General features: G+C 43.3%; 1 protein-coding gene across 4 annotated transcripts in view; it reads right to left on the bottom strand.

Annotated features, from left to right (window-relative positions):
* Positions 1-13,775, bottom strand: part of EEA1 (early endosome antigen 1) — a 1,786,886-nt gene that overhangs the window by 1,209,793 nt on the left and 563,318 nt on the right. For all 4 annotated transcript variants that reach the window (XM_069629072.1, XM_069629073.1, XM_069629075.1 and 1 more), the window contains one exon: positions 7,904-8,053. In XM_069629072.1, the coding sequence (XP_069485173.1) occupies positions 7,904-8,053 (150 nt within the window). The remainder of the gene's footprint in view (positions 1-7,903; positions 8,054-13,775) is intronic.

Here is a 13,775-nt window from a genome sequence, read left to right as displayed (position 1 = left end):
TTGTGCGATTTATACTCTGTTTCTTTTGACTTTGGAGTCTGACAAACTCCATAGGCATCATCTTTACATTGTGACACACATCACCTTCAGTTGCAGTGCACAGGGAAGTCCCTTAGATTTCCCAAATGTTTAAATACCTTCTCTTGGATAAACTACTGTTTCCAAGAGCAGTGAAGTGAAATTGACTTTACTTACATTTTGTAACTTTCTAGACCCAGAACACACCATCTTACCATAGGGTGCTGGAGGGGTTACTTAGTATCCCCTTTGTCTATTTCTCATGTAACATTTTTATGTTACCCTTTCTACAATTAATGGCTGGTGGCAGTGGTTTACATTTTACTAGCATTGTGTGTTTTTACAGCAAGCTGCAATTGCAGCTGCAGTAAGACACCCATGGGTACCCATTTTGTCAAAATGGCCCGGTCTTCTTTTTTTGCCATTTCTTATTGTAAAGGTCCTTCTTGAGATTTACTCTGCGCACCAAACCAGGTTTGGTCCCTTTGTCCGTTTTGTCAAAGGAGGGATTCACTGGTGACGCCCGCCTATGGCTCCAGCGTGTCTGGCAGCGGCGGGAAGGGAGGGAGGTGCCCGAAACTCCTTGTGCTTAATCCCCCTTGGTTACAGGAATGCGCCCAAAGGTGATTGGCCGGCTGAATGTCCTTGGAGGACAGCCACTCTGCTGTGTGATTGACAGCTAGGCTGGAATGAATGGAAGAAACCTGCATAAAAGGCAAGGCTTTTTGGCTTGGAAGGCAGAGTCCACCACTGGACGAAGGAATCCGAAAAAGAACTTGGAAGAGACGCCTGCTGCAACTCCTGGACCGTTGGTTTGTCCGGTGAAGCACTGCTGCTGTGCTGAAGCTCCGAAATTCGTTTCGCCTAGAGAAGCCCTGCAAGGACAACTTCTCCCCTTGGATTGGTGGGACCAATCAACCCCAAAGTGAACTCGTTTGGACATCCTCTCGGAGCAGGCTGTACTTCCATTGCTGCTGCAGGAACCAAAGTGCCAGGGAGAGGAACACCAAACCAAGTGCATCGCTTTTAAGTCAGACCCTTGTTTCAGGAAGATCCCCCGGACTCCCTTGCAGCAGGACTGACCAAACCTGAGCAACTTCAACAGAGTGCTGGACCCCAGATACGAGCAAAGTCCAGAGTGGTATCCGTGAGACCGTGGTGGAGCTATATGCTATAGACGTGAGGAGCTGAAACCACAAAGTTCGGCTGAATTGAAGTTGGCCCATTGCTGCCACTGACATTCAAGTTGTGCAGCAGTCCCCAGACGTCCTCCCTCTTTTCCCCATGACTGAGGCCCAGGAACAACAGGATCTGCAGAGCTACACAGGAACAAAAGCCAGCTGGAACCATTTCTTCTAACCAAAGGTACTGTCAAGTTAAGAGGCCTTACTTGTTCTCAGTTGAAACTTGTCTTGGTTGCCCTTGCAGAGTTGCTTGCAGCTTTGCCCCTCAAGCCTTCCAGCTTGTGTACCTTCAAGTGATTTTATTTCCACAAACTTTTTTAAAAACATTGTGCAAGACTTTTACTTACCTACAAAGAAGATCTTCAGCTCCCCTAGACTTTGCTCAACTAACATTGGCTGTCTGGCTCCCTGAGAGACTCTTCAACCTCTGACCTTTGTGCTTTTACCTTTCCCCCAGGAAAGGTTTAATTTACTTTGCATTGGAGGGTTAAAAAAGTACTTACCAGTTTATGAATTATTTGTTAACCTTTGTTTTATTCCCCAATCTAAACTTTGCACCAAACTCAGTATTGCTCTGCATGTACCAGTGATAAATCAATGTCCACAGTGTCCTAGCTATTAAAGTCACCTGAGGGTGTAGGAAGTGTCTGTGTGCCATCCCCAATGGGTATCATCTGATTAGAGAAACTAAGAGCATATTTTGAAGTGTTAAATGTTTTGCTCCCTTCTGAAGAATGCTTATATAACTGACTGTTAAATTAATAATTGTGTAATCACGAAACCTTGAGTGCAAGTGTTTATTTGAATACTTGTCACTGTGAATCTCTGTGTTAAAACCCTACTGCTCACATTGACCCTTCTTGAGATAAGCCTGGCTGCTCAGCCACACAACCAACCTGTGTAGTACAGACTTATACCAAAGGTTGGGTTACCTACTGCCAGGAAGACAAGGTTGCTGTAGTCTCCCAAAGGGTACTGCACACAATCTTGCCTAACAGGTCTTCTGTAGTATTTCATGATATCCTTTTAGTAGATCATTAGCAGAAAGAAATACATTTAAAAGTTGTGATTGTGAAAGAAAAGTCTCGTCCAATTTGGGTAGAGAATTTGAGGAAAAGTTACGAATGTTTCTAGTATGTAGATTTTGTTGAATATTGCAAAATAAAGCAAATCAATATAGAAAAAGGAATTAGAAAGTGATCAATCAAGATGAACTGGAGTTCCACTGTTTACAAGCATGGAATCGGCAGTAAGTAAATTTAATAAATGTCTTTTCTTATGAGTTGGTGATAGAACCTGTTGGGTTATTCTTACATTCAAAATAGTTTGTGATAAGGCCATTGGTTGGTGTATTAAAGTCCCCAAGAAAAATATTCAAGGTGCGAGAGGGGACAGCATCACTTAGTTGATTAGTCATTCGTCTATATTGTACTATTGTTCTATTTGCTAGCTATCAACCTGCATGACTTACCTATACATCACGCTGATGCCTGTTTGCCTGGTCGATGCTATATAAAACTATATATATGATATGATATGATATGGCATTTATAACGCACCTATACACAAGTGTTTCAAGGTGCAAGACGGCAAGGGAGGGGGAACAGAGGGAAGACAACGATCCTACTACGCCAGGGGCCATTCAGTGCAGGGGAAGGGGAAAAGTACGGGGTGGGAGGAGGGGGGGCAGTGCATTACATGGGATAAATAGAATAAATAACAATAAGAGGTTCGGCCAGCTGGTGGCAAGTGCAAGGATAAGTGCAGACATCAGATGTCAGTGCTGGTGGGGGGCTGTAGAGATACAGAAAACAGTCCCCAAGAGCGGGGTTGCCAAGGAGGCAGTGCAGGTGTGCAAATGGTGGGGGAGGGGACGTGGGCCTGAGATCAGAGGATGGGCAGGTAACCAGTGCAATTTCAGCCAGGAGTTCAGCAGGGGAGAGGAGGAGAGAAAGCAGAAGCAAAGAGGAAGGTTTTGAGGTGCTTCCGGAACTGGAGCTGGTTCTCCTCAAGTTTCAGGGAGGCAGGGAGGCTGTTCCAGAAAGAGGCCCCAGCCGAACAAAGATCTACCACCAACTCTTTGCTTGGAGAAGCGACTGACCTTGAGGGAGTTGGAGGCGGATGAGCAGAAAAAACTCAAGAAGGAAGATATTTAGGATGAGAGTTAAAGGTATTGAGGCCCCCGGCCCCAGAAGGCCTTGTGGACAATGCAGAGGGTTTTGAACGTAATCCTCGCAGCCATTGGAGCCAGTGCAGAGATTTCAGTCCTGGAGAGATACGATCCCTGGCCTTGAGGCCAAGGAGAAGTCTCGCAGTCCTGTTCTGGTTGAGTTGCAGATGGTGGAGAGTGGAGGCAGGCAGATTTAGAAAGAGGCTGTAGCAATAGTCAAGCCTAGAGAGAATCAGAGCCTCTGGGGGGGGAAGGAGAGGAAAAGAAGAATACCTCTGAGGAGGTGCAGCTGGTACTGTGACTTCTTAGAGACGTCAGAGATGTGAGGATAGAAGGAGAGAGTGGAGTCGAAGATGACCCAGAGGTTTTAAGCCTCGCAGGTGGGAGCAGGAAGAGGGCCAAGAGAGGCCGGCCAGAGAGTGACAGGAAAGGAGGGAGCGGGTGTGCCGATGAAGAGAATCTCAGTCTTACTGGCATTAAGGCAGATTTTATTGGCGACACACCACTCCTGGATAGCAGACGACAGTCAAAGATCAGATAAGGAGAAAAGGTGGCTGAAGGTAGCCTGAAAATGTGCTCAGTGTCATCTGCACAGCATTGAAAGTTGGGGCAGAGACGGCAATGCAGTGGGCCAGAAGTGCCATTTATTGGTTGAACAGCCGGGGAGAGCAGTTAGACCCCTGGGGGACACCACAGGTAGAGATAGAGGAGAGGAAGGACCCAAGTTGGACCTGGGAAGGTAGATCAGAGAGGAAAGAAGTCAGCCTCGCCACGGCCTGACCGGTGATACCCAGGTTATCACGGAGACGGTTGAGCAGGATGGCATGGTTGACCGTGTCAAAGGCAGAAGAGAGATCAAGTAAGATGAGGAGACAGGTGGTGTTGGAATCAAGGTTGGAGAGCAGGTCTTCACGGATGTTTAGGAGAGCAGTTTCCGTACTTCTGGCAGCTCTGAAGCCAGACAGATTATCATGAAGGCAACCAACAGATTCAGTGTGAAGATTAAGCTGGTAGATGGCCAGGTTCTCCAGGAGTTTGCACAGGAAAGGAGTGATTGAGATTTAGCGATAGTTAGCAGGCCAGGACGGGTCGGCAGAAGGTTTCTTAATAAGCGGGTGCACAAGGGAGTGCTTCATGGGGGATGAGAAGATTCCAGCGGCAAAGGAGGGGTTGCAGAAGTCGGCCAGAGTCAATGTGGTCCTTGATGGTTTTGGAGGAACAGGGATGAACCTGTTTTGATGAGACTTTCATAGATCGGACTTGTCTAGAAATGAGAAAAATAAAATATGAAAACCCTGGCTTTACAACATACTGTACAATCTTCTGGTTTCTGCGTGAGTGGCATCATAAAGGGAGAGGGGGAGAGAGAGAGAGAAAGGGGCAGAGAGAGAGAGAGAGAGAGAAAGGGGCAGAGAGAGCGAGCGAGAGAAAGGGGGAGAAAGAGAGAGAGAGAAAGGGGGAGAAAGAGAGAGAGAGAGGGAAGAGAGAGAGAGAGGGGGGAAGAGAGAGAGAGAGAGAGGGAGGGAAGAGAGAGAGGGAGGGAAGAGAGAGAGAGGTGGGAAGAGAGAGAGAGGTGGGAAGAGAGAGAGAGGTGGGAAGAGAGAGAGAGAGAGAGAGAGAGAGAGAGAGAGAGAGAGAGAGAGAGAGAGAGAGAGAGAGAGAGAGAGAGAGAGAGAGAAAGAGAGAGAGAGAGAGAGAGAGAGAGAGAGAGAGAGAGAGAGAGAGAATATCTATGATCTGCTAGATCTTGCCAGTTAAGGAATGTGAAGTTCCAACATTCAACCTGGGGAAAAAAGAAAATCTGAACCTAAACCACATAGAACAAGAACATCTGAGTGTTTTTCATAGTGGTGGACAAAGCATGCTGCCAGCAGAGCTAACTGCCAGTGAAATAGAAGGTGGATTACAGATGCAAGAGGAGACTGAATTAGAGGGTGAGGGGAGAGTGTGTGTTAAATGTAGATTCAGAGTTCCAATGCCCTTGTTTCATTGCGCTAGAGGAAGAGGGCTGTGCATCAGTTGGTTAGATATATCTGGTGGAAAAGCAAGGTGGAGATGCAAAGCGCATTCCACCCTGCATGAGTTTATTGAAATGCTGATGGATCATGTGAGATGCCAAATGTGTTCTGCAGTCTAGAGAAGCCAGGGAGGATTTAAGCAGCATAGAGATGAAGACTCATAAAAGAGCTTGGATGGAAAAGCCCTCAGACATGCTACTCCCTGTGAATAACAGTGAGCTCACTCGGGAAAGTGCTGGGAAGGGCCGAGGAATACAGACACGGGAGAAGGTGTTGTAGAGATGAGACTCAAAGCCTGAGGCAGGTCAAGGTCCCACAAGTGAAAGGCAGGAATATCTTTGGGGAAAGGGTGAATACAAAGAGAAGCTCACCAACACTCCAAGTAGCACCAAGGAGTTGTCAAACCAAGGGAACCAAAGTAAAATTGAAAGATGAATTGTGGTGCTAAACTGAAGAGGTAAAACAATGCAGGAATGCTTTACAGAAGTTATCGTTTCAACACTCCAAGGGGTGCAGTGGCACTGACAATCCAAGGGAAGCAAGGAAGAATTGAATTGTATGCAGAGGCACTATTAAAGAGAAGGGAATCAGTGAAGAAACTGCTTGATGGGAATCGTAGTTCAGCCACTCCAACGAGCTATCAGGTACTATACAACTCGAGTGTACTGAGAGTACAGGCATTGGGGAGGCAAAGTAAGTTCTAAGTAATATTGATAACCCAAGCACATACCACTAGAGTACAAATGCCTATGACAACCTAAGACAAGCAGATATAAGGGCTAAAACAGTAAAAAGCAAGCACAGCACAATCACTAAGAAATTTAAGAAAAACAGATGTAGGTGTGCTTTTCAAAGAAAGTGGATCAAAGGGCAAAGGGTTCATACAGTCAATGGAGGTAGTTAAAGAAAAGGTACAGTCAAGTGAACCAGATACTGAAGAACTGGCATGTTTACGGGTTGAAAAGAATTTAATTGTGGCTATTATAGTCAAGATCTTTTAGCTACCGGTTGAGTGGCACAATACACTGAAATGAGGCAGAGGGTTTTGGTGCTAGTTGGGAGTTTAATCCTCTTCCATTTTGGCACAGGGGAATTTACAAGTGACGTGGACCTTTGCCCTCCTAAGAGCTGAGATTTGGGCATCCACAGTTACATGACAGTCATGCCCAGGTATCAAATACATCAAAGAGAATATACAATTGCATTAGTATCAAGACTAAGAAAGAGACAAAGGGCACTGGTGCAAAGGGTTTCGAAAACCAGAGATGTATGCGAGACACGCTGCACTTGAGAACATTTCAAAAGACTGATCTTCATGCCTAAAGAGCAATGTGTATTTGGAAAATGCAACCTGGTAAACAAGAAACGGAACACCAAGGTAATATTTTTCTAACACACAGTTGACAAGATATATCTGGAATCACCTGTGGAAGGTTAGCAGTGCTTAGAGAGACCATCAATAATGAGGAGGTTCTGTTCCCCTTCTAATCATGGCTACTTTCCACCACTGCTATTCAGATTCCTACAATCACGTTGCCGGAGTACACCGTTTGTTTAATAATAATAGAGCACCTACTAAGCTTCTCACACTCCCACAGCAGAAATTCCTCCGTCCTTCACTTTGTGCAAGTCTGTCATCTGTTCTTTCATCAGGGATGTAGCTCACGGGTCTGTATAATAATGTATTAAAATACACAATATCTTTACAGTACAAGACGATCCTCACACTTGTTCTCTCACAGCCTGTGGTCTACTGCTTTTCTGTCCTTCCTGCAATCTATGAAAGAAGTTGCATGGTCATTTTAATTTACCAGTGACCAACGCTCTGCTTTTGAGGGACTAGGTTGTGCCATCTCCCTTTAGCAGCTCTTGTCTCTACCTAGTACAGGATGAGTCCCGACAGCTGCAGCTTATGAATATCACTAAACAGTGAAAATTGAAAAAGGATTCAATATAAATGAGATATCTATTACTATATTTAAGCTACTCTTGTTGCAATTTGCGTCCACAAGATACGTGTACTGCAGTAAACATATTAAAAAGAAAGTATAGAACCTCCATATAGAATAACTTCATAATGCAAGACGGCAACTGTCAGTGAACTAAAAGACAATCATTTGAGAAAAATAGTAGAAGGTGTCCATGAAAATAAGGCTGACTGGGTTTCCAACTGGTGCAGCTGAACTGTATTATCATTCCGATTTGTGAAACCTGAAATTCAAAGATTGTAACGAAAAGTATAATAGGGTAAATAATGTGTTCAAGGGCCTTGAAACAATTACAGTAAGATAATTCAACATTGTGAATATATTAGATAATGACATTATGTTTTTATGTTGTTGATGCTGATTAGAAGATAGACACCAATTGTAGGTTTACTGAAAGTGAAGAGTCATGTCAAAGACTGACACACATCTACAAATAACACAACAGTGTAATCATTTGACATTGCACATCTAAAAATCATAAAGGAGAGATTAGGCGCATCTACAGGCTAATGAAAATGATAGTACCTGCTCTTCGGCACGTGAAAGCTTCAGTTGCAAATCTGCTGCCTGTTGTTCCTTGTCCATTAGTTTTTCACCAGACAGTTGTCTCTGTTCTTTTAACCGCCCATGGGCTTCCCCTAGCTGACGCTCTGTCTCTAGTAGTTTACTGTGCAGCTGGGTGAAAATAAATTCTCTATTATAATTTTTAACCAAGGTCCATAATAGTTAGTCCAATACCAAGTTTATTTTACATTTCAGATCCCACAAAATACAAGACTTTCTTCTCTCTGTAAACAAAATTGATTTTTTAGGTTCTAATCCTACAAAAATAAGGACATGCTCAATGGGTATACAGTTTTAAAATGTAATGGTCCTCTTAACACTGACATGCACTTAGAAAACACAGATCACACATTCTTTGTTAATCTGTCACTACATTTCTATCCAACCCCGAAAAACCTCCCCACTCCCAAAAAAGTTTTTAAAAAATTGAACGCACATGTAAGAATATATAGACATGTTACATGAATCAGAAGGAACACAATATTTAGATAAGCATAAATATGATCAAAAGAGGTTTATTCTGGATTTCAGAAGGGAAGAAAAGAAATGGGGTCAATACAACTAGGATGGCCCATTCTGCATCTGTTTCCTGTATTCCTCAAAAGAGCTTTTCAACCCCAAGTATCCTTCCTGGGAAGTAGCAGGAGGTCTCCTTTCTGGTTAGTAGTTCTATACACTTATGCTGTGCCCTGTCAAGCTCTCGGGTAGATTGGAGGATGACCTAGAGGATGGGGCTGCAACTCGAACAGAGGTTAATTCTAAGCAAAACAGGGAAGGAAAGGGGATTAAAGTACATTCTGTGAAAGGGACGAATCAACCAGGACAGTGTTAGCAAGCAACCCAATTCACTGAGTATGTGGTGAGTTAGGAAGAGGATATGTGTCACAGAGTGCTGGGTTTGGGCAGGGCGCTTAATATGTCCCTGCAGTATGTGAGCCATGTTCTGGAGAATTTCCTAAGAGAATTGTTTAGGGTAGCGGTTATCTTTTCTAGTGCCCAGATCTCCCAGACCTTAGGCCACCATAGATTAAGAATGGGACCACCTGGGGCCTTCTTCCATAACCTCGAGAGGGTCAGTCAGTTGGCTGCCAGCAGCTGCGTGGTCAGGAATGCCATATCTCCACCCAGGCAGCATGCTCCATCTCAGCTTCATTGATAAAATCAGTAATGGATTCTCAGAGTAGTACCTCATCATCACCTCCAGGCATAAACAATATACATTACTTGTGATCCTCAGGCCAACACTAATACACCTCATTACCAAGCTCTGACTACCTGTTACAGCATAAACTCTATTTTCCAGTGCCAACTCAACTTTGCTGATCCTTAGCACACAACAGCAATGTAAATTCCCCATCATTGTTGCAACTTGGAATGTATGGTTCCAGCATTTAAGAAGTACATTTCCGACTTTGTCCAATTAATTGTTAACCCTGAAATCTCACCAAATTCAATCCAGAGCAGTCTCCAAGGACTCAGTAGTTTTTTCTTTATGTATAACAGAATGTCACCCACTTATAAGTATACAATGGATTCAAAACTTTTCATTGTAATTCCTCCATCTGCAATTTCCCTTCTTATCATAACTACACGTGGCTCCATCACCAAGTCAAAGAGCATAAGCAACAGTGGACATCATGTTCGAGTTCTCAGATTTAGGTGAAATTGTAAGAAAATATGGCTTTCACACTCACCCTGGCCCTAGGGTCTCTACATTGCAACTGACTGATCCTACAGATGTAATCTCCCATCCCTATGTGAACCATGAGCATCCCGAGTTATACCCAACATACGGAGTAAAATGCTTTCTCATCATCCAGGGCCACCAAAGACAACACCAAGGAGTTGCAAAACATTGGACACCGTTGATCTTCCAGGAATAAATCCTGCCTGATCCAAAAGTATCAGAATAACTGTGATTGGGGTATATTAGCTATTGCTTTTGCTAGAATTTCTGCCTCAGTGCTCATCAGTGATAGTGGTCTGTACGCCCCACATCTTCTATGATCTTTGTCTGGTTTTTGGAATTCTATTATATCTGCTTCTTACATTGAAAACGGAAACCTTCCCATTCCCTTGCGTTCTGGAACAGTTGAGTCAGCTTAAGTGCCAGGTCTTTGGCAAATGTTTGGTCAAATTCAAATCCCAATCCATCTGATCTCAGGGCTTTTACAGCCTTCACAGCCTTGATAACCCTTTTACTTCCTCCACACCAATGTTATCCTTCCATTTCATAGTCTTGACCTCTGAACTTTTCCCCTATTCATTTCCGTTCAGGTACTCCTCTACCTCGTCTTCTTCAATGGGGATTATCCAAGTGCAGAGCCGGCTGTACAATTATTTGAACTACTGTACAATATGCCTGGATTATTAAATACTTCCTTATCCTCCAGTTGTAATAACACCTCTGCCTTACTCAACCATGCTAGTGGATACCCAGGTCCCTCCCAGTGTCCAGATTTTCCCGGCAACAAGTTTGCGTCCCTGTACTTAATCTCGCTCGTTGCTAGAGTGGCAAAATCATCCCAGTATTGCTGAATGTCTGCCAATAGTCTTGTCGTGTTGTGTAGTACATCTTCCCATAAGCTTGTGCAGTTTATCCTCAGTTAGTTGCCACTCACTATGATTTGTTTTAAGTACACCAACTTCTAACAATATGCATATACCCTGTATACACAATTTGAACACATTCCATTTAATCCCAGCAGTAACTTCACCTTCCAAATGTTGCTCCATAAATATTTCAATAGCCATTACTACTGGGTCTACGAATGGTGTTACCAACCTATTGTAAAAAATCCCTGTTTAGAAACATATGGCTGTTGCCCAAACCGCACCCTTGCGGGAGCTAACTGTTTACTTCACGGACGAGGGAGAAGAGACTTACCTCGCTCTCCGTCGCTGCCTGCGTGTGAACACCGTGCTGGGATCGTGCAAAGGTGTGATTACCATGGCAACTGCAGACGCATGTCGACGGTTTGCCATGGCCACCTCCGATGCGGTACCGTGGCTCTCTACCTGACAAATACACACAAGTAAAAGAAGAATAATATAACACTCACAAACACCCATGAAACAGCACACTTGGTTTTGTGCTGTTGAGATGCGGCTTCCCTCTATTCCGAGCTGCACTATGCCCATACAAAGATGGCGTCCTCGGTACGTGCGCGTATGCACAGCGTCCCTGGCGACCATTAACACGGGGCAGACAAGAGCAACCAGTCTTGGCGACGGGCTGCTCGACTTCTGCTCCGGATCGGAACAATCTGGTAAGTGAATTGCGGGACGAAGTCTTTCTCTCACTTTACCAAACAGTATGAAAACTTATCACCATAGACTTGTGTAAGCATTACAGATCACGGCCCTTAAATCGCGCCGGGGTTTAAAGACGTATTTATTTTAGATTACCCTGCTACCAATTTAGACATTGTTCTAATAAATATACTAACAATGGCGATTGAGACAACTAAATGTAGGTAACTCTAGTTTACCCTGTTATGATATTTCCATCCGTGTGTGCACGGATATACGCTCCAACACACATATAAATCCTAACATTGTGGGCTTGCACAGCATGTTTTCTTGAATCCCGCCCTGATCAAGGATCCCCCTTTTTACAGATGCCCCTACGGGAGCCTTTACCTGCCATCCCTCTAATTCTGTCCGGCCTCTGGGAGATATTCTCCAAACCGGATTAATATCAAAGAGTCCTGCTTTCTCCACCACGAAGGTTAGTGGTCTTCTGCTTTAAATTTTAAATTGAACTACATTCTAACATACCCACAGATATCTAATGAGTCTATATGAATTATTCTTAGGACTATCCATGAGAATCTATCATGAACACAGTGTGAAAAAGATGGATTCGTATAATCCGAAACACATTGGCACTAAACACCATCTAGGAGTGTTTTATTTGGTTGAAGACTATCTGGGCACGAATTTATTACACTGCTCAGAGCAATTACAAAAGTAATGATCAATGATGGAATTGTGAAACTACTGTATATTGTTTTAGGTTTATTTGAGCATTTTGTGGCAGCTCAATTGCACTACTGTTGTTTGTAACATTGTGACTTATAATTTGCATCCCACACTGTGTGTTTAAAAGTGTGGTTTCAACTGATTGTGCTATATGGACAATTGTTTTCTAATTTGTTTTAAACCTGTCTCGAGTCAGTTTGGTTTTTCCTTACTATATTCCAGCAGGTGGATAGACACTTGTAAACATGAATATGCTTTATTAACTATGAATGCTGAATATAATGAAAGTATACGTTTAAACTTTTTTGTCATATAAATATCTTAACATCATCAACTACTGGGGTTGATCGACTCCAGAGGAGGAGCCTTTCTACCCTCCCTAGTTGTAAAGTTTTACCAGGGATCTTATCCCACTGGGAGTGCAGCTTTGGGCTACTGGTCGGCAACGTCCAGTGTTGGTCTGTGTTCTTTGGTTTGGACCCCGAGTGGCCTCGAGGTCATCTCAGCTGCACCTGAAGTATCTCTCACTTCACTTGATACACTGCTTACAATTATTTTGAATTACCAACGGAAGCTATATACACTCTCGACATTTGGTTGTGCCTCCCACACCCCGTTCTCTTCACCAACCTATTCTCGTCACTGATTTCCGCTTCACCTCCCAGTTAATTACCAAAGCGGAGTAGTCAGACAGGGTTGTAGGTTTAAAGTCCTTATCTGTTCTGCAACAATATAGTTCCATACTCGCTAGTGCCCATCTACTCTAGTCGATCCATCATGTGCACTGGACGAATATGTATATTGCTGCACATCCCTATGCATTACCCTCCACATATCCAATAAATCCTTGAATGTCATTTTCTTTCAATATCTTAGCAGCCTGCATTTGAACTCTTGCTTGCTACGTCGAAACTTTCCAATTGTGCATTACACTAAGCAATGAAAATCTCAGTTAAGTGTTGCCACGTGGTATCCGTAGAAATGACCGAATGCAAAAAATATGAGAAAGAAATAATCAAGTTTTCTTGATCGATTTTGGTAGGGATCTTTGTATATTTTAAGTAAATAATAGGTGTGGGTTGGGTAAGGGTATCAGTTAAGGTAAGGGGGGTCAAGGGTGGGCAGTGCAGGGGGTCTCCCCCTGCATCATCAAAATAAGTGCAAAAAGCAAAATGTAATTTTTGTTTTTCGATCAAAACAATTTGGTCATTTCTCGGTTATTTCATGGACAACCTTGCCACATAACTACTATCATATACAAATATACATTCACTATTGAAGGGTTCTACTAGTGGAACATCAACACTTTACTTTTTAAAACAGTTATACAAAAGTCAGCAATGCTATGAGCATCACTAAGTAACTGTGTGGTAAAGCATGTGAGAAACAAGAGTAAATAACAAAATAGAATCAGTTGGAGATAGGTGAATACATTGGTATAAAACAGACCACCCACAAGAAGTCTTAGGATTAAGTTCCTAGTTCTTAATAAGTCCAACCTTCTCAGGCACAAGGGCATAGTGCCCTAAAGTCACCATTTCTACAATATATACTTTACTAGGAGATTCACAAAGAAGAGTTCCTAAAGCCAATGGTTGCAGGGAAATATTCCAGAATAAGAATAAAAATGTAAGTCAAGTTCTTACAAGTTTCTTTCCCAGCCCCACCATTCTAGGGAAAGCCCGGGGGTATCTGTCATAAAGCACCAAAGTATTGACTGAAAAGGATACGGTACTCAAAAGGATACAGATGGTAGGGTCTTCCGGATCCCTGTTCACACGATTTGATAGTTGTGAAGTCAATTTTAGACCTTCCAAATGATACGACTCTCTGACTGATGAAACAGGCA

The sequence above is a fragment of the Ambystoma mexicanum genome, chromosome 12 (assembly GCF_040938575.1).
Source record: "Ambystoma mexicanum isolate Mex_15411 chromosome 12, UKY_AmexF1_1, whole genome shotgun sequence".
NCBI classification, from domain to species: Eukaryota; Metazoa; Chordata; class Amphibia; order Caudata; family Ambystomatidae; genus Ambystoma; species Ambystoma mexicanum.
The sequence above is the reverse complement of the archived record's forward strand: the minus strand, read 5'-3'. Positions and strand labels throughout refer to the sequence as shown.